Raw genomic sequence first — 21,190 nt, 5'->3', positions numbered from 1 at the left:
ATACACCTCTATAGGTGTATTAGAATCTATACATCTAAAAAGGACTGTCTAAATAACACATGTATAGGCGTATTTTGAATTTGGGCAAGAGTTCTCTGTGGGGGAGCGTGACCCCTGTGCGCACACGGGGGCCAATGTGAGCACACACGGAAGCATCATGGGGTGAGATTTTTGTTTTTCATTGGGGACAAGGCAGTCTTTTCATTCGCACTATGTCTGAGCATGGGCGATACACTCCTCTCATAGGAAACTCTTGTCCTTAGAATTCATAGCCTTCTTTCAAAAGTTGTCAATGACTTGCACATTTTTAAATAGGATTTTTTTCTTTCACATCCCTCATGAAGTCAAAGAAACCTTTTGCCAAGAAGGCTATATCCTTGGCAAGTAAGATAGAATGCCCACTTTTCAATTCTTGGTTTCAAGATTTCTGTAATGTGAAAGCTTTACTCCAGTTGCCTTTCTATTCAACAAAATTTCTTTCAACAAAAAAAGAAAAATTGTAATCTTACTTTTTTGTCCTTTTAATATGAGGAGACACTATTTTTTTTTCCAATAAAGGTAAAAACATCATTTCACATGTGTATTGAAATTTATGTGGATAGTAATGACATTTTATGATAAGATATAATGATATGTTACTTTCAAATTGTTTTTGAGAATATTTTTATATGAAAATTTATCCTCTCAAGTGCAGTGCACTGCCTACCAAGTGCACCACACTTAAGAATCCAACCGTCCACCCAACACTTCAGAAGATAAAAAGATGCTACTGCTCATATTTTTAATGTTGGATTCTCAAGTGTAGTGCACTGGGCAATGCACCGCATTTGAGAGGAATAAAAATCCCTTTTATACCCCTATCTTAAACAACTGTTGTAAAAACTAAAAAGACAAAGGACAAAGAAAAGAAGTTGTCAAGTTCTAAATACACTCATTGAGAAATATTTCCTAAATAAATATATAAATAAATGATAGAATTTACCCTCATTGAAAACAATGTGTAGATAATACTAAAAGGACAAAAGAATAAAATTACCAAATATTTCATATTTAATTGGGTGAATTACATGTCACCCCCTGGTTTTCAAACGAAATTCAGATCATCCTTTGGTTTTTGAAAAAACTCACATCACCCCCTCTATAATAACGGTGTTAGTTTGCTGTTAGTTATTAGTGTGAAAAGACTATTTTACCCTTGTACTAAAACATTAGAATTAAATTTATAATACTACCCTTACTTCATCTTCAACATTGGTCAAGGGTAGTTTAAGGATTTAAATTTATTTAACTAGCTGACATCATCACTTAACATCATAAATCTTACGATAGGGACTAATTTGTTATATTGGGATTTAAACCAGGGGATGTTTTAAGTTTTTTCAAAAACCAGGGAGTGATCTGAGTTTCGTTTGAAAATCAAGGGGTGACATGTAATTTACCCTATTTAGTGTGACCCTTCGCCCCGTTCCAATCGTGCAAGATGACAGGCACAAACCGAGAAATAGTCTAAATTGTTTAATTTTTCGCCGCCGTTTTCCGCTCTTTGCTAACATACACTACCTTTTTTTTTTTTTTTTTGCCGTCAATGAACCTGGGAGCGAAATCGAAATTACTTCCTGGAATCCATAGCCACAGAAGTGAAGCACCAACGTGTCTGTTTTTCCGGTTAATGGTCTTTGCGCCCTAAGCGAGTATACGTTTCACGAATTGTTCTCTTCGATTACCAGGACCCGTTTGTGATCTTTAGAACCTTACTTCTGCTATGTTTGGTATATATTTCCCCCTGATTCATGAGCTTGTTGACATATATTTGTATTCTGGATTTGAATTACTTGCAGCAATTAAATTATGATTTCCTCTTTAAATTACTTCTGCTATGTTTTTTTTTTTGGGTATAAAAACTTGAGCATAGAGAACTCTTCTGCATCAATTACCTAATTATAGTCTTTCTTATTGTTCAGTAACTTTTTAATTATTGTTGTGTTTTGGGTGCAAAAGGTTGTTATTTGGGAAGATTAAATTGCGAAGATGGTTCACTTGGAAAATTAATTTATAAAAAGAGGTGATTTACTGCTTTCAACTGTATAATTTTGAGTTGGATTCGGTTTCGCAGGTTGGCTGCATAAACGCCTCAATTGAAAACCTTGTAATATAAATTTAGCCATGTAATGGAAACTTTATTCTGTTCAGCAGCTTATCATGATTTTTGTCTACTTGAAAGAAAGAGAAAGTACATTAAATGAGAAAGTCTGGTTGCTCTTCTATGCTTTTTTGTTTTTTGTTTTTTAGCATTTAATTTAGAGATTTTGGGTTTAGGTTGAAGGGCATAATTATAGCGTTACCGGGAAGATATTTGGCAGCAGGGGCTTCTTGTGTCGTTTCTTCCTGGCTCTGGATTGTTGGGTGGAATAATGTCTGTATCCGGTCAGCCACAGTTTCGGTATGCACAGCCACCTTCTAAGGTACTTCATTTGAGAAACTTGCCATGGGAATGCACAGAGGAGGAATTGATCGAACTGGGGAAGTCATTTGGTGAAGTAGTTAACACAAAGTGCAATGTCGGACCAAATAGGAATCAGGCTTTTATTGAATTCGTGAGTGAAAATTGAATCCTACAGTCTGTAGTCACCTGGTCATGTCATGTTGTAATGACTGACTGACGTGGACCCTCCTATTGTTTGTTGATTATGTTTAGGCGGATTTGAATCAAGCAATCACAATGGTTTCATACTATGCCACTTCCTCAGAGCCAGCTCAGGTACGAGGAAAAACTGTCTACCTACAATATTCCAACAGACAAGAAATAGTAAATAACAGAACTGCCGGGGATGTTGCTGGGAATGTATTGTTGGTTACTATTGAGGGTGTTGAGGCGCATGATGTCAGCATTGATGTTCTACACCTGGTAAGCATATTTTTTCCCCCCATTTATGGATGAAAGAGGTAAAATATTCCTTGAGAACATGATAACTTTATGGAGCTCTGCGAATTTGAGTTTGTGGTTAGTTTGTAATTATAGTGTTTCATGAAAGGTTTTGTTTGACATGAATCTGAATGGATCAGCAGGTCCATGTCATGGCAACATCTTCGGTGGCAGCTTACTGCATCGGGAGAAAGAGCGCATGTGTGTTTGTGTACTCTCTTCCTAGCTTATCACTGCCTCTTTCCTCCCTACTCCTTTCTTCCTCCTCATCTTCGTGTCCTTACCATCCCAGGAATTACGGAAGCTTTCCTTTCTTTTCTCCTATGCTTTTCTTGTTCCCGACTCCTATTATTAAGTTTGAAATGGAGACATGAAATTTGTTTCTCCTAAAGGAGCTTTTTCTGTCTAATGACGATCACATTTCTACCTTGAATACAAATAATTTACAACACAACTTTATCTGTTGTACAAATATTTATAGATTTTGACCTAGATGATTATATTATATATTAAATCATTTAAAGCTTCATATTCTCACACTTTAAGCTTCATACTATGCGTTATCTACATTACACATTACAGATTAATATGATTAAGGAATAATTAATCACTTAAAATTCTTATTTATGAGCTTACAATCTGAAAATTATGTAGCACTAACACATACTCAAAAAAAACAAGAATCTGAATTTTAGGGGGGCATGTCTTATTCTGTAATTGAAAACCCATAGAAAGGGTATGTTATGTAAGCTTCTAGTTGGGTCCTCTGCACAAGAAATCTTTCTCCAAACTTGTGGCAATGGTATCCAAACAGGATACACAATAAAAAGAGAAAGATCTTAGAATTTCTTTAGATATGAGGCATAAAGAAAGTGCCTCTTAGTGATAGAATTTTGTAGGTAACTTAACCCCAGTGGAGAAACTTAAGGGAAAGATATTTATCATGCTTATCACTTAGCAGCTAGCCAGCTAGATATCGCTTGCTGGATTCAGGTTTCTTTCATTTCTTGTAGTAAAAATTCTTTACCTTATCCAAAGAAGAAGGGGGGAGAAAATAAGATGACAATGTTCATGCCTTTACATGTACTGCTCTATTTTCATCTGAGCGAAAAACTTTATGCCCATTAATTCTTGTCACCCATGTTCATGTTTGTTGAGTGCCTTATTCCAACAAATCTAAGATTGCTTCAATCTGATTTATATTGAAGGAGTGTTTCAGTCAAACCGTATTTGGTGTGCGCGAATGCTATCAAAATTGCTCTGAATGAAAATAATTTTTTAGACATGAAAACAAATGAATATTTTACCACACTTTTGGTTTTTAGTAATGTTTTACCATATTAAGATTTGTGAAATTTTTAGATTTGAGAAAAACCCCAACATTTAAAAGTTGAAAATTGCACCTACCGCTGAAAATCCAGTTTTTGTTCTTGAACTGGGGGGTTGATTTTTTATCCTTTTAGAATTTTATTTTTTATCCTTTTAGAATTTGATTTTTTATCATTTTAGAATTGGATTCAAATAGGGGGTTATTTGCTTATTTATGAATAATATCTTAATTAAATGAATATATATAATGTTCGTTTACTTAAATGATGTTAGGCATAAATAAGTGTTTGTCCTGGTTTTTGGCATAAATAAGTGTCTATATACCAACGTTTCACACTGAGATGATTGAGAGCACCGAGATCTCGGTCGAGTTAAGTCATTTTTATACATGGGTTTGGTTTAGTATCAGTTGAATCGAGATCTTGATCTCGACCAAGATCTCGGTCGAGACAATGTAGTTTTTCTATTTCGCCTCTAATCTCGTCTCGCTTTTTGAAAAAAGCGAGATATTACCAAGATCTGGGCGAGATCTCGGCGAGTTCTTGTTCCATGTGAAGGAGTCTATATATGCAGGACAATATTTCGATAGTGATTTTTCAAATGATCTTTTTTTCTTTTGGTCAGCCCTGTTTTTAGTTGTATGATCCTGTACTTGTTGTTGCCCGTTTTATAACCACTTTCTGTTTGTATTTATGTTTTATCTTTCTGTTTTGGGCAATTACTTATCCTTTCTCTTATTCTCAATAATCCCATTGGTGAATCAGGAAAAAAGATATATTTAATAGTGTTGAGTTCAATATATTTCATTTTCTTGAAGTTTACCATTAACATTTCATGGACCAGTTACCATTCACAATGTCTCCAAGAAGTAACAACTATCCAGGTCAATTTCATTACTCTAGCCTAACATCATTAACCTCATAGACAAGATGACACAAGGTTGTCCTGTAAGCCTGTAACAGTTTCTGAGTGGTAATGGATTAATGGGGGCTCATGAGCTAATCACTGCGAACAAGAACTTCTAAATAGGAGAGCAGTTGCATTCCTCAACTGGAATTGATATTCATTAGTAGTACCATAAATAGTATAGTATATGTTATTGCAACTTACATATTAATTATTTTTCAGATTATTTCCCCTCTATCGTATACTCCATGACATATGTACATGGATGTAAATATATGCATATTTAAGATACACTGACTTGGAAACTCTGGTTATTTGTGTCGTCTTCCCCCCCTCCCCCCTCTGCCCTTTTTTCCTAAAAAACCTTCTTATGGAGAAGGTTATGGGTAAATATTTCCTTTTCAATATTACAAGATATTTGCTTCAAAACCATGTGTTTCAGTAACCCTTTCAGAGAGCTAAAAATTTGATGATGAAGGTTTTTTCAGCGTTTGGATTTGTACATAAGATTGCTACCTTTGAAAAGACAGCTGGATTCCAGGTTTTTATATTAAATCTAATCCTCATCTACTTCTTATGTTTTATTTTGTCCACCCCTCTCATCTCAACAGTTTTTCTTAATGCCCTATATTCAGGCACTAGTTCAATTTTCCAATTCTGAAACGGCCTCTGCGGCAAAAAATGCCCTGGATGGGAGAAGCATACCCAGGTGATTTATCTTTAATGTAATTGAATCCTGCAAAGATAATAGCCACATGGAATGCTTTTGCTTGACATGCCCATTGTACTTTGACATTTACAATGGTGGGACTGGCAATTGGAGACAATATTTAACTTAAATTTCAATTCAAAAGAAAAATCCATTTGGGTATACCGGCTCCATTGGCCAGTTTTCAGGTTGAACTTGTTTTGTATGTCATGTTGTCTGTGTTTTGGACCATAACAATGGTCTCTAAGTTATATGGTTGTGGACATTTGGTGCATGTGGAGTATACAATGTGTACATCTGGCAGATCTAAACTAGAATTGATCTTAACAGATGATCTGAACATACTTTGTATGTGTGTCTATATTTTTGTGTTTTATGCGAGTATTTTTGTGTGTTAACTGCGATTTTGTTTCTCTGCATTGTTAGCCATACTTCTTCTATTCACTAGAGAATGCAAAATATCGGAGAGTCATGATCTTCCCAATGGACCTGTTTTAGTGTAGAGGATCTCCTAGTTTAGACCAGAAAATGGTTGGTTCAGGCTCCCTGCCTCTCCACACCTGGTGTGTTATGCCATGTACTCTATAAACCGATTTTGTTTCATTACCATCCTGCACAATGGATTGTTGACTTGTTTTCCTTTGTTTGCCTGTGAATGTAGTTACTTGCTTCCTGACCATGTAGGGCCATGTACCCTCCGGATAAATTTTTCTGCACATACGGATTTGAATGTGAAATTTCAGAGTCACCGCAGTAGGTAAGTATGAAGTCATTCTTTTAGTCAGGAGACTGAAGTATTCACAATACCTTGATGATTTCAAGCTTACAAACACCACATTGTTTTAGTGAATTTTGCTATATCTCTTTCTTTATTTGATTTTTTTTTTTGGATGAATAAAAATTTAATTACGAAGAAAGAAGAGGAAAAAACAAGCCCTAGGGCCAACAACAAAGAAGCTAGAGACTAGCTAGTGTGCAAAATGGAGGTAGGAAGACCCCAGGAGACAACAATAAGCCTGTTCCTTGGGGTATCCCTAACACCAGCGAGGGGGAGGGAACCGGCTTTAGATGAAACATCAAAGAAGATGGCTTTCCAAATCTTGTCGAAAGAGCGGGAGTTGGACGTCCATCTTCTAAGGTTTCGCTCCATCCAAATGTGGGAGATAGCGGCACAAAAAGCAAGCTTCCTAATCGAATCACATATCGAGTTGCCACCAAAAGTCATATCAATCCAAACCCATTCTCTGGAGAGAGGCAGCGGCGATCTCCGGGCTGGCCAACAATGGCGAAGGACACGGTTCTAGATGGAGGCAGCGAAGGGGCAAGAGAAGAACAAGTGGTTTGCATCTTCGTGCCCATTCCAATAGAGGCAGCAACTGGAGGAGACTTGCATATTGCGATGCAAGAGGAAGTCTTGGGTTGGGAGACAATTTGATAAGGCGCGCCAAGCGGTAAAGCTCTGACGAGGGATGTGCCCTCTAAACCAAACCACTTTATGCCAAGGACAGGGGGTCCCTCTATGTCTAACCGTGTCCCAAGCGGAGTGGGAGCTGAAACTGCCAGAGGGGGAGTGAAGCCACAAGATGGTGTCACCTCTACCATGATGACCGGGGGGGATAGGAGGAAGGGAGCTCCAGAGATCTGCCAAGGGAGGATGGGAGGGGGGGGACCAAGAGCCTCTGGTGATGATGGAAGTCACAAGGGTAGATCTGTCTAGACCGGATGCATAAATGACACGGGGGTTGACAATGGAAGCAAGGACACCTGAGGGATGCCATTTGTCAAGCCAAAGGTAGGTATGTAACCCATCATCAATCCTATAGGATATAGCTCCCATGGCTATGTGCCTCACTTGGAGGATTTTACGCCAGGTCCAGGAGGAGTCTGCAGTAGAGCTAACAGTCCAAATGGAGTCTCTTTGGAGAAGCCCAGCATACACCCAGGAGGTCCAAATGCTGGTTTTGTTGGTAAGGAGCTTCCAAATCAGCTTAAGAGAACCAACAAAGTTAACGTCTTTAATCCTTCTGAGACTAAGACCACCTTCAGATTTGGGGCAGCAGATGGAGGACCATCTTTTGGGATGGAGGAACCTAGCTGAATCCACACCTTTCCAAAGGAAAGCACACATAATAGATTCGGCAGCCTTGATGGTAGCCTTGGGAAGGCTGAAGACTCCGTACCAATAGATGTAGCACGACTGAAGAACTGACCTGATGAGCTCGAGACGACCCGCATAGGAAAAAAGTTTGGCTTTCCAAAGCTGCAGCCTCTTGTGGAGGAGATCAAGGATAGGGTTGCAATGGTGGGCTGAAAGTCTGGCAGGGATGAGGGGAAGGCTAAGGTAGCGGACGGGTAGGGTGCCAAGGGAAAAGCCTGTGATGGTAGTGAGGGTGACTTTGGTGGTATCGGGGACCCCAGCGAGGAAGATTTGGGATTTAAGGAGGTTAATGCGAAGACCGGAAAGCCCCTGGAAGAGGTGGAGGGAAGACATGATGGACTCTAGGGAGAGAGGTTCAGCCTTGGAGAAAATCATGAGGTCATCAGCGAAGGCAAGGTGGGTCAGGTTGGTGGGCTTACATTTGGGAATGGGGGAGATGAGATGGAGATCAGTTTTGGATTGGAGGCTACGAGAGAGAACCTCAAGGGAAAGGCAAAAAAGGAAGGGGGAGAGGGGGCAGCCTTGACGAATACCAACAGAGGAGTTAAAGTAGCCTGCAGGACTGCCATTGAGGAGAATGGAGAAGCGAGGGGTGGAGATGCAAAAATGGATCCAGTTGACAAAGGTGGGAGGGAAGGACATCTTAAGAAGGGCTTGGGAGATGAAGTCCCAGCGGATGGAGTCAAAAGCTTTGTGGATGTCTATCTTCAGGAGGGCTGAGGGAGAGATGGATTTACGGTGAAAGCCTCGAACAATTTCCTGGCAAAGGATAATGTTGTCCGTGATGCTTCTCCCGGAGATGAAGGCGGACTGGTTGGAGCTGACAAGGGAATCAATGACAAGCTGGAGCTTGTTGGCTAGAATTTTAGCAATGAACTTATAGAGGAGATTACAGAGGGAGATGGGTCTGAAATCAGGCATGGAAGAGGCTCCTTAGGATTTTGGGATGAGACAGAGAAAAGTGTGATTTATGCTTTGGATCTGATGGGGGTTGAAGAAAAAGCTCTTGATGGCTTTAATAAGGTCAGCACTGATGATGTTCCAACAAGTGGAGAAGAACCCTATACTGAAACCATCAGGGCCGGGAGCTTTACAAGCCTTGTGAGAGCGAACAGCAGTGATAATCTCAGTGTCAGAGGGAATGGAGCAGAGAAAGTTGAAGAGGTGAGGAGGAACGAATTTGTTGATAAGGTCGGCCGGGATGGGGGCTTGGGTGGTGGAGGGGGGGCAGAAGATGCCAGTGAAGTAGGATACAACTTCAGATTTAATTTCTTCAACAGAGGAGAGGACCGAGCCATCGAAGGAGGTGAGGGAGAGAATGGAGTTGGAGTTGGACCTGGCTTTGAGAGAATGGTGGAAGAAAGCTGTGTTCGAGTCGCCAAGCTCGAGCCATTTAATCCTGGATTTCTGTTTGGGGAAACTTTCCTCAAGGGAAAGAGAGGAGGACAGCTTAGAGGCAGCAAGGATCTCTTCCGCAGCAAGGGTGGAGTTGAGGGGGTTGGACTGGAGGCGGGACTGGATGGAGGAGACGGTGTCGCGGCAAGAGGAGACACGGGAGGAGATGTTTCCAAAGGTGGTAGAATTCTAGGACTTGAGGGCAGATTTGACAATTTTGAGCTTTAAAGAGATGGCAAGGAGAGGGGAGGAGAAGGACTGGACCAGAGTGTCCCAAGCTGTTTGGACAGTGGGGAGAAAACCAGAGTGGGAGGACCACATGTCAAAAAACTTAAAGGGTTTGGGACCAAAGGATAAGTACTGGAGGACAAAGAGAGAGATGGGGGTGTGGTCAGAGAGGCCGGGAAGGTCGAAGACGGCATAAGAAGAAGGAAGGGATGAGAGCCAGGTGTCATTTACGAGGACTCGGTCAAGCTTACAGGCTACTCTGTCAGGGTCAGAGCGCTTATTGTGCCAAGAGAGCTCAGCACCCGACCATCTAAGGTCGTTTAGCCCCGTATCCTCGAGACAAGAATTGAAGGCATCAACAGCTTGGTGGTCAATGGGGACCCCTCTTAATTTTTCATGGCTATAGCGGACAACATTGAAGTCGCCACCCATGCCCCAAGGGGCGGAACCAACAGACAGAGCAATGGAGCGGATGTCATCCCAAAGAGGGAGCCGATCCAGATGGCGATTAAAAGCATAGACCATGGTGAAGAAGAGGAGGAGATTGTGAAGGTGATCAGAGACGCTAAGATGAAGGAATTGGGGGGAGGCGGAGGAGACTGAGATATGGAATTTGGAAGGATCCCAGAGGACCCAGATGCGGCCAATTGAAGAGTGGGTGTAGTTGGAGAGGAAAGACCAAGAGGGAGCAAGAGAGTGAGCGATGCGGGAAGAGTTGGGCTCAAGAACTTTTGTTTCAAGGAGGCAGCAAAGGGAGGATTTGGAGGATTTGATACGGTCACGAATCTCAGCTTGTTTGGTCGGGGTATTGAGGCCATGGACATTCCAAATGGTCCAAGGGATCATGGTCAAAGGGGGGGAGGGGGCAACCAACCTTCGGTGGGGCTGACTCTAGACACCGGGGGGATACTTCAGGGCCTAAGGCGGTACTCTCTCAAGGAGGGAAAGCGAACCAGGGGGCAAGAGGGGGAGGGAGGGAACAGAGATGAAGGGTAGTGGGCCAAAGTGGAACCGGGTGGTGGGTCAGGGGCTGGTTTGGAGTGGTTCGGCCAAGGGGGGAAAGGGGTTAAGTCATTTATTAGATGGGTTGGGTGGGTTTGGTGGGTTAAGAGGGCGGGTTGGTGACTTGGTGGGTCGGGTCAGTCAAAGTGTTGGCATAAGATGGGACAAAGGGGGGTGAGTGGTTAGGTGGGACACGTGAAGGGAGGAGATGCTTTGAAAAGGGAGAGGAAGGCCTCGAGAAAGGTGTGGTTTGGTTAAAAGGGGTTAAGCTGTGTTTTGGATTTCCAAAAGTGGAAGAGGAGCAGGACGAAGGCAAAAGAGGTCTGCAGATCGTCGTTGCAGAGGTAACGGCAGGGGGGGCCTGCAGATCGTCGTCGCAGATGAGGCTGTTCTTGAGAGTATCGTTCGAGGGTGCCACATCACTGTCATCGCCAGGATCGAGAGACTGAAGCACCACGAATCTGTTGTGGTCAGCGTCAAAGGATCCGAGAGGTAGGTGGGCATCGGGAGGGCTGCCAAGGCAGGGAACCTCACCGGAGCCACGCAAGCTTTTCCGATGACGGTTCCGTTGTTTTTTCCGGCCACGCGAAGGTTTCAAGGGACCTTCGAGCAGATGAGAGTTGCCTTCCATCGAAGCAGTAATCGCCTGGCCATGAGCGTCATCTTCAACCAAGTTATCGATCGTAGCAGCAGCTTTATCTTCCACAAGGGCTTCAACCTCCTCCACAGTAAGAAGCGCTGTTTTGGTGTCATCAAAAGTGCTCTCAACTACATCTGAAGGAACTGTAGTAGTGATCAAAGGAGACGGCTGAGCAATAGAGACATCCACAGCGGCATCCACTGCCGGAAGACACTGCTTCGAGGAATGACCGAAGGTTTTGCAGATGGAGCAGTAGTGGGGAAGCCACTCGTAGGTCACCCTTTGAGAGAAAGAATGGCCACCTTCTTCTTGGATGATGACAAAGTCAGGGGGAGGGTCATTTGCCGAGATTTCCACACAGATGCGTGCGAAGGATAGGCGATCCATTTTCTTGGTGCGCTCGTCGGAGAATAGAGGGTTGCCGATGGTCGATCCGTCGAGACTGAGTCCAGAGGCACACCAATAGTGAAGTGGGAGACCAGGCAGATTGACCCAGACAGGGATGGATTTGAGGTTGATTTTGCTGAGGGAGGAGCGATGGTCCCATTGCTGCAGGAAGATCAGTTTCTTGCCAACCAGCCATGGACCACCCTCTAAGGCTCGAGACTTGTCGGAGTCGTCGGAGAATCTGAAAATGAAGATGCCGCTGGATAAAAGGTTGGTGAAGACAGCCCCTGCCGAGCACCATTGCTTCTACAGTGAGGATTTGACGATGTGGAAGGGTGGACGGGCTCCAAGAAAATGTCCCACGAGGCAGCAGTGCCATTTGGAAATCTCGTCATCTAGCAGGCCCTTGGGGCAGAAGCCTACCCTGGAATCATCAACGATGGTGGGAGGGACAAAGTGCAGGGAGTGTCTGTCTGAGGTGACAGAGGGACTGCCGGAGAAGAGGGAACACCAAGTGTTGGGAGGGGGGGGTACAATGGGGGTGTACATGGCTGGGAGGAGAGGTTAATGCAGGGTGTGAGGGAGGAGAGGTTAATGCATGGTGTGTGCGTGATGCGGGGGGTGAAGCAGAGGGGGAGGTAGCAATGTTAGGTGGTTTATGGATAGCAAGTGCAGGGTTGGAAGAAGGGGAAGAGGATGTAGCAAGAGAGGGGGTTGGGGTAGCGATTGCAGCGTCGGGGTAGGCAGCAAGCAGGGCTGCCGGAGGGGGCGGAGTCATCTCTTCCGGCTACTCATTCCACTCCATAACTTAAAAACTTAATCCTTCTTTATTTGATTATAATGAGGCATTTATTGTTTGAGAGGTTCTTTCATTTTATTTTTGTGTTTGAGAAGTTATTTCATTTTGTTTGAAAAGTTTATTAGTTTCTATTGCAATGTTCTACAGCGCCTTAAACTTCTTTAGTATGAAATTCAGTACTTATATTCCTTATTTTGCTCAGGGACTACACTAATCCGTACCTCCCAGTTGCTCCATCTGCCATAGATAGCAGTGGTCAGGTAAGTCAGTGGTAACACCGTAACAAGAGATTCATGGGTTCATATTCATTTTATGTGGAATCTATGGTGCCCCTCAGAGTATAGGATGGTCCACATGCTGTATAGTACTTGTGTACATTCTGGGGATCCAGAATGCAACGTTTGCTGCTTCCCACCTAAAGAAATCTCCCATCAACTACATAAATCCAATCACATGATGGTAACTATCCAGTCCATAATCTATGATTGACTGGTCACAACTCACAATCATACAAGCAGTTCTATTTAGGCATTCAATATCTCATAGGCATAATTTTTTTGCTCCACTTTTCTTCAGTGTTTGTATATACCAACTTTCTTTTGTAAGCCGTCGATTCTTATACTGAATGAGTACATTTGGTTTTCTTTTCATTTTGTTGATTCAACTGTGAGGCTATCCCTTTCCTGTCAGCATGCTCCATAATGGCTGCTCATATTTGCTTTGAAAATGCAGTTTATTGTGGGCCTCAATGGGAAAAAGCAAGAACCTGAGAGTAATGTTCTTCTTGCAACTATTGAAAAGATGCAGTGTGCGGTGAACGTCGATATTTTATACATGGTATTTTCAATTACTACTTGTACTTCCAGATTCTGTATTAATATATGCAAAATAGAACACTAATTCATTCTCGGCAGGTGTTTTCTGCATGTGGACCTGTCCAAAAGATTGCCATGTTTGAGAAGAATGCAGGATGTCAGGCATTGATTCAGTACCCAGGTAACCTTCAAATATTACTCGGATAACAAGCCCTAGATGTTTCAACAAACACCCTTGTATGTTGCTGACACTTTTTGTTTTTGGATACGAGTACGTTGCTGATTTTACTTCTGCACCAGTCTTCATAAAAGTTACTGGTTTATTCTGTTTAACAGAAGTGGAATTTCCAGTCCTTCGCAAACCATTTATTGCTTGGTTTTTGACTTCTCAGCATCATATTTGGCTGATGGATCTGTAATTGTCTTCCTTTTTTTTTGGGGGGGGGGGTGTTTGGGGGTTATGCAATCTGGGGTTCCAAACATGATTAGACACAAATCAAATAGTAATTGATGGCAAATCCATAAATTTTGGATGGTCCAGCATCTTATATGTAAAATAACAAGTGAGGGGCTAAACTGGAACTGAAATTTAGAAGTGGAGGGCTTTTCTGGAACTATAAAATAGAGATAGGATATGAATGGACTTAAGAAACTAAGAAAGTAAGGGTCTTTTAGTAATTACCAGAAAAGTCGGTTCTTATTTTAAAGAAGTACTGTTCTTCTTCTTGAAGGTTGTGCTTGGCGCATTGGTCAAGTGCTCACTTGCTGAACGCTTGGTCACGGGTTCAAGTCCTGGAAACCCCCCCTGGAAACAGGGGTAAGGCAGCGTACATTTGACCTTCCCCAGACCCTGCTAAACGCGGGAGCCTTGTGCACTGGGTACGGCCTTTTGCTGTTCTTCTTCTTCATGATAGGAAGGAGAGTGGTGGAGAACAAACTTGATTTCAAAAGGTAGAACTCGATCAAACATTCTTGGTTTGATCTGGAACTTTGATGGCATTTCCCTAACCCTCTGGTCTGTTAAATAACTCAATAAGCCACTCGAATTTGCAACACGATACTTAATAAAATTCCCTGAAGTAAGATCTGGCAGTAGTGCAGGAACCAGCCTGGTTTGCAGGTTTGGTTCTCAGAATAGAAGGGGCTTTCAGGTCTGGGTTTCAGGGGTTTAATTGCCTATAGGAGAATGACTCACACCAGAATAACAGGCCGAAAGGATTGAGTACGAGGGAGATTGATCACTCACCTATGGGCTGTTGCTATCGTTAGTTGAAGAAAAATTAGTGAAGTTGGAAGGTAACAGCAGGAAAAGAAATAGAAATCAGTTCAATATCAAAGCAAGGAAGAATAAGAGTACAACTTGGAATGGGAAGGAGTCGAACCAGGAAAGTTGAGATGGAAGGAGGGGATACGACCAACCAATAGGCTCTCTCACCACACAACACAGCAACTCAACTACTTTCTTGAAATCATTCTTTTCGGTCCTTCTCTATTGTCTTACAAGCATGGATCGAAAACTCGACCGAAACCTGTCGAAACCGTTGAGTTGTCTCGGTTTCGTCAGGTTCTGAGATGAATTACCGTGTAACTTTAAAAAAGTTCCAAAACTCGACATGGTTTTGACCGAAACCGACGGCTTCGGTCGAAACTTGGTTGAACCAGTCGAAACCATAGCCTTTTGAATACCTTTTTCCTTGGCTGAACCTTATCTCCGGTTTCGGTCGAAACTTGGTCGAGCCGGTCGAAACCATAGCCTTTTGAATACCTTTTTCCTTGCCATATCAAGGTTATTTTTGCATCTTCTTCTCCATTCAACTCATCTCTTCATAACCTTGCCATACACTTCCTTTTTTTTTGGGTAGAAATACAGTAGTAAAAGGGGTGAAAAGGAAATGCAATATCCAAAGGACAAAGTGATTTTTCTAAAAAGTTTGGAAGAAGGCAACCTGTAATTCCTGCCATTTCGTGATAGTACAAATTATGAGATCCACCCTCCATGCTACTTAAATAAAGGATTACCTAAAAAAAATTTATTGAATTCATCTAGAATGACCATGGTATTGTTTTCAGGATCGGTCACCTTGGAAATCAATATGGGATTGGATAAAGATCAGTGTATCGGTCGGCATCGGAAGTTTTTCTATGGAAAGTTTTGAGTAAGGATTTGAATACTAAGGTGAGAGTTCCGGAATTTTAAAGCATATTGATACTTTGTGGCGTGTGAAAAAAAGGATTGGCATATTGATACTTTGTGTCTGTATCGTATCAGCGCATACGCTAGTAAACTTGGGTCAACCACAAGTACCATTTTCAGTGATTTTTTGGTGAAAGTAATTTATGGATTGTGTTTAAAATGTGAAAAATAGGCAACCTGCAAAAAATCAGACCTAAAAAACCTTGTTTTGGCTAGGTCAAAACCCGAGTTTTTTTTCCTTGCTTACAAAGCATATATAAAGAACAAAAAAGATGACTAAGACTGAAATAGGACTTTCCTCTAACTAGGAAACGATTATCCCCCTACATATCTATCCCAAACAAAATTAAAATAAAATAATCAAAAATAAAAAAAATTAACCCCAAAAGAAACAAGTAAATCATTACCAGCCCTTATTAGACCAAAAACCTGCTTTGGGACCGGTTCACCTTGGTCTGGGTTTCCAGATTGGGTCATGCCAGTCCAACCATGATTGCGCTACTGTATCAGGGGGAGATTTGAATTAGATGTTCTCTCCTTTAAACTGTTTGAAGGGCTAAATGATGGGGATAATTTGTAGTGATCATTTTTCATTGATGGGGAAGTGTTTCTGAAATATGTATTTCAGGGTATGAATTAAGCACTCTTAAATTTTAGGGGTTTCTAAACCTTTGTTTTAAAGAATGGGTTTTCAGGGATTTTTTTTTGTGATTAATTACTGCACTAGCCTCTCTTTTGTGGGACTTCAGGTGGTGGGACAGATTTGACGAAAACAAAGCTGCTGGACAGATCTCTGTGGTTCATTTCTTAGATTGCAAAGATATATCTCTGCCTGTCCTTACCTTCAATGCGCCATATCATAAATGGCCTGTGAGGAAATCTACTTACAGCATCTTTTGAGCTAGCAAATCTCTATGTCTGTCCTTTATTTATTTGTTTTTTAAAATTTTATTTATAACTACAGTAACTTTTCTCTTTATATGTCGATTTCCTTGAATTATACATGAGTCATTTAAGCTCTAATTGTTGCACCTGAAACATATTCCCTATGAGTGAACGCATGAAGGTTCAATGCATGACGTCCAAGACAAAAGTCAAACATGCATAGCTATTACAAATTTGGAATGCCCTTGATGCAGTGGCACTCAAATGGTTGGACCAGCATGACCGTGTTTGGAAACCCAAGCCCAGATGGGACCAGCCCAACTTGGGTTTTGGTCTAATAAGGGCTGGTAGTAGTTATGTACTTCTTTTGGTTATTTCCTCTTATTATTTTATTTCTCTTGATAGAGTCGTAGGAGATAGGCTAGTTAGTTTGGAATTCTATATTTTAGTTTTAGAGTTGGCATAGGAATTTTTGTTTGTTTTGTTTCCTTCTCTTTTTATATATCTACTTATAATCGTCAACAGGTTGGAATGAAAATAGAGTTGGAGTGATGCAGTATCACTTGGCTGGTTGGACTGGCATGATAGGCTTTGGAGACCCAAACCAAAACAGAACTGGTCTAATGGTTTTTGGTCCAACAAGGGTTGGAATTAATTTATTTACTTCAGTCTTTTATTTTGAGTTGAGTACATAGGAGTTAGAGTTAGAGTTTCTTATTGCAAGTTGTTATTCTAGTTTCACAGTCTAAATTAGGAGTCATGTTATTTTTCCGTTTATATAGTTGCATGTAACCCAACAATGGGCAGTGAAGTGAATTGAATAGAAGTTTGTTGAGTTTACTCTTTGAGAGTGTGTGATTGTGTGATCTCTTTCCTCTTCCCCTGCAACTATTCTCTTCTCCTAACCGGCCCTCCACCATTGAGTATACCTTATTGGGTGTGGGGTGCTGTGGCCTGCTGGTCACTGTGTTCTCTTTCTCTTTTCTTCTTTCTTCTCTTTCCCCTATCAGTCCTGTCCCCTTCCTTCCATGTGAACTCCCCTAGTTTTTTTTTTCTTCCTTTGTTCCTTCTCCTTCCATTTTCCCTTTCTTCTTCTTGCTATACTGTCATCAACTCCCTGTTCTGTCTGTTCCAGCGATACTGCAGTCTCCAATGATTGGGTATCAATCTCCCCCATTTCTACTCCTTTCCCTCTCAGATTTTGAGGATTGAGGCCTTACCTTAGGGCGATCCATCTTGCTGAACCTGAGCTCCAAAGCTTGTTGGAATAGTGGGTTTCAGAGTCACTTTCAGATCTGATTCTAAGCCTACCTGCAGAAGCTCAGTCATATCTCTTTTGAATAAACTTGATTTCCGGTATCATTATTTCCCATCCTTAAAGAGGTCTCTGTGTTACACATCCATGCCTAAAATCTTAGATCGAACTGAAACCTACATAATGAGTTTTATCAACTGAATTGAAAGACGGTTGCCACTGGACTGCATCGGAAGGTAGAAGACAACCTCTTTTGGTTGCTTTTAATCCTCTTTATCCCCTGATTTCCCAGATTGCTCCTCCATATTTCTTTTAACCCCTTTTGCCCTTATTTTAGCTCATATTCCTATTTTGCCTTTTCTCATTAATTAAAATCCCTTCCTTATCCTTTCTCTTTTGTCTACCTAGATACCCTTTTAAGATTCCATCTATTTATCAAGCTGCCATTCTCTTATAAACTTAAAAATATTTTCTGTTTTGTCACTGAGCTCTTGATTTGAGTCTTCTATTACTTGGGTGGGCCCATAGCGAAACCCCGGTATCGCATCAGCCCTATATCACCGTAGGTCTCCTTCCAATTTATTCATCATTATGAGCATTCTTACTTTGTATATCTGTATATGCTTAATCATGAATGTTATGGCAAACGAAACCTTGAGGAAACCCCTGATTAACAGTTGATGGCACCCCCTTCCTCTCCCCCCCCCAAATAAAAACTGCCTCTATCCTCAGAGGCAGCTAATATGTTTAAAAAAAAAAAAAAACATGTATAGCAAAGGTGATACCATAATGACACATGGAAGACACATTCACATAAACTATTTTCCTTGATGGAGATCTTGTTGCAATGGCCAATGGAGACAGATCAATCAGACCCCATTTTGTGTAGCAGGACATCTGCCACTCTGTAATTGCTTCTCTTTGTTATAGTCTTACTTGCCCTATGATTATACGTTATTCTTGCACTTCCTCCTATATAAATTGCCAGATATGAGGTACTGTACTAAGGGTGTAAAGTTTTGCAGATGTTCAGACAGCCATAGCTGCCAAGGAAGCCTTGGAGGGGCATTCCATCTATGATGGGGGGTTTTGCAAGCTTCACCTCTCATATTCCCACCATACTGATCTCAATGTGAAGGTACACTCAATTAAACCCCTGCAATCCCCTGCAATTGTAGTTGAAGGTTTTTCGAACTTTTTCAAATGTTAATTGATACTGCTGGATCCCTAGTATTATAATTTGAAACCAATGAAAAAATAGTGGATGCCTGACATCTGCAACCTGCTGATATCTTTCTTGATCATCTATTTCATATTGAGCATCCACTCGGGAAGCAACATCTCTGATGGCTACAATCATGTAATCCTGTTTCTAGAGTGAAAGTTAATCACCCAATCTAGAACCAACCTGTTCTGTAATCCGGTTGGTGAGTTTGGGCTGTAAGGTGGTTGATTTCTGTTCTGGTGGCTACTCTCTTTGGTAGGAAGCTGGGTTAAGAACTAGGTATAAGGGCTCCAACTGTCCAACAGAAACTTGGTGTGGCGGCGGGTTGGTTTCCAGTCAGGATGGCTAATCAGGTTGGGTTTAGCTGCACCTGCCTTTTTCTTTATTTTGCCAAGGGTGTACTAGGTGGGGCCAAACAAATAGGGTGATCTTTGTGTGTGCCTGATATGCATGGTCCCCTTAGACTGCATTCCATATCTATCTGACGCCCATATTTGCCAACCACCAATATGAAAATAATCTGCTTCCTTTGTCCAAGAGCATCTTCTGGGGGCTTTTGATTTAGGGAACAATTATGTCGCCAAATTGCAAAGCAAAATATGGTTCTGGTCTCCCTCTAACGTATTTTTTCTTTGGATATAATTCCCAACAAGCATCGAGTGTTGATTGATATTTTGATTTCAGGTCAACAACGACCGAAGCAGAGATTACACGATTCCTGGTACTGCAATTTACAGCACCCCACCCTCAGTTCTGGGGCAACAGCCAGTTCAAATGGTGTTTCCTGCTGCAACTCAATACAATGGGAATCAATTTGCTCCAGCAGCTGATGGAATCATGGGTGCTCGGCCTTTGGCAGGATGGGCACCAGCTATTGCATCCATACCCCAGCCTGTGCCCAACCATCTGTCTAATAATACTTACATGCTACCGGCAGTCTTGCCTCCAGAGATGGGCCTGGGTGCAACGCAATTTCAGAGTGGCCAACCATCTGTAACAGTTTTACATTATGGCCAGTAACTTGCACCTTTTTTTTTATTAGGGGGGGGGGGTGGTTGAAATGTTTTGTGATCCCTTTGTATCTGGTCTTTGCATAATTTTCTTTTATTTGTTTGTTGTAGCAGTCATCCAGACAGTCAACTATGCAATCTGACCACAATAAGATGATTGATATCCATTGAGTAGTTTTATTGATTCACCATTTTTTTTTCCTCCCTTTTGTCTCCCCGGACTCACTAGATGTTAATCTCCGGTATTCACCATTGAGAATTTGAGATTTTTAAATTCAGGTGTGGCCTAATGAATCAAGACTGTTGTTCACAGATGCTGCTTTTCACTTCCCTTTTATGGGAAGAACCAGAATTTGTGACATATTGTAATATTGTGATCGGGCTCCTTTTGACAATATAATAGATGGGCTGCTTCTAGTTCTCTTCGTTTGATGCTTCACCCCATTTAACAAGCTTTTTCTAGTGCAACACACTTTCAGCTAAATTACTCATTATAGAATGCAAAATTATCGAAGAAACAAGAGGAGTTTTGAATCAAGAATGGGTTGTGCAGCACCTGACATTACTTTTTCCCCCGGAGTAGCTGTTGTTAGGGCAACTCCTCCAGATCTTGGTGCACCGACCACTTCAACATAGGAATTTTTACCCAGTTCCATCAGTGAAGAATGCTCTATGGCCTTTATGCTGGGAAAGAAAAGATATTAATTAAGCAAAAAAGAGGATACATTTTGTCTGTTACAACTTACTATACCGTGCAGAGTGAGCAAGATCATGTGCCATAGAAATAAGAAGTCTGTCTTTTTTTTTGTTTTTTAACAATATTTACAGAAGGAAAAGCTTTAAGAAAAGAGTGAATATTTCACAAAAAGGTAAATATCTCCCAAGGCCATTTGAAAACATCCTCTGTAAGCCAACGAACCATGTCTTCACAGTTTGTCCAAGTCTCCAACCTTTTATCAGTCAAGTCTTTGGTGAGTCCTAAGCCTGAAAGAAGGAAGACCTTTTATTTCTTCCTCCTGAGCTGTTCCTGCAAAACCAAAGTCCATAGAAAACAAAAATAAATGATTGATTTAAAATTGCTATAGAAGCCCATCCTGCTTTACCAGAATCTGCTAAGAAGCTTCCATCACATATTAATGTCAACACCTCTGGCTGTGTGGCTTCCAGGTAGTATTCCATAGAAATCTTAGGGAGTGTGGTGGTCATGGGGTATGTGAAAAGAGTTTGAGATTTGTTATCCAACAGTGAATGTTGTTCATGAGATGATAGGAATTGGGTGGGAAATGTAGGGAATGACAATGATTATTCCTAGTTATCCATAGGAAATAAC

The 21,190-nt window shown here is 41.5% G+C and overlaps 1 protein-coding gene across 6 annotated transcripts; it reads left to right on the top strand.

Moving 5' to 3' along the window:
• The first annotated feature begins 1,468 nt into the window (after nucleotides 1-1,468).
• On the top strand, nucleotides 1,469-19,896 carry LOC122652640 (polypyrimidine tract-binding protein homolog 1-like). Of its 6 annotated transcripts, XM_043846443.1 has the most exons (12): nucleotides 1,469-1,687; nucleotides 2,317-2,594; nucleotides 2,696-2,905; nucleotides 3,064-3,128; nucleotides 5,615-5,699; nucleotides 5,794-5,867; nucleotides 6,529-6,624; nucleotides 12,679-12,736; nucleotides 13,209-13,313; nucleotides 13,391-13,472; nucleotides 18,651-18,763; nucleotides 19,535-19,896. In XM_043846443.1, exons 2-12 carry the CDS (start codon nucleotides 2,412-2,414, stop codon nucleotides 19,868-19,870), a joined length of 1,407 nt encoding a protein of 468 aa, XP_043702378.1. In that variant the 5' UTR covers nucleotides 1,469-1,687; nucleotides 2,317-2,411; the 3' UTR covers nucleotides 19,871-19,896. The 6 variants fall into 6 exon arrangements, with proteins under 6 accessions (XP_043702378.1, XP_043702374.1, XP_043702373.1 ...); XM_043846438.1 differs by lacking the exon at nucleotides 3,064-3,128 and having other exon boundaries at nucleotides 1,470-1,687; nucleotides 5,637-5,699; XM_043846439.1 differs by lacking the exons at nucleotides 3,064-3,128; nucleotides 6,529-6,624 and having other exon boundaries at nucleotides 5,637-5,699.
• The last annotated feature ends 1,294 nt before the right edge of the window (nucleotides 19,897-21,190 follow it).

The sequence above is a fragment of the Telopea speciosissima genome, chromosome 2 (assembly GCF_018873765.1).
Source record: "Telopea speciosissima isolate NSW1024214 ecotype Mountain lineage chromosome 2, Tspe_v1, whole genome shotgun sequence".
Lineage (NCBI taxonomy): Eukaryota > Viridiplantae > Streptophyta > Magnoliopsida > Proteales > Proteaceae > Telopea > Telopea speciosissima.
This window is presented reverse-complemented; position numbering and strand designations above follow the sequence as displayed.

Excerpts from the sequence above, each read along its gene's own strand:
- LOC122652640 (XM_043846443.1), top strand. The coding sequence starts at position 2,412 with ATGTCTGTATCCGGTCAGCCACAGTTTCGGTATGCACAGCCACCTTCT. Across the intron at positions 2,595-2,695 it reads ATCAGGCTTTTATTGAATTC|GCGGATTTGAATCAAGCAAT; the intron begins GTGAGTGAAAAT and ends GATTATGTTTAG. Across the intron at positions 18,764-19,534 it reads ATACTGATCTCAATGTGAAG|GTCAACAACGACCGAAGCAG; the intron begins GTACACTCAATT and ends TTTTGATTTCAG.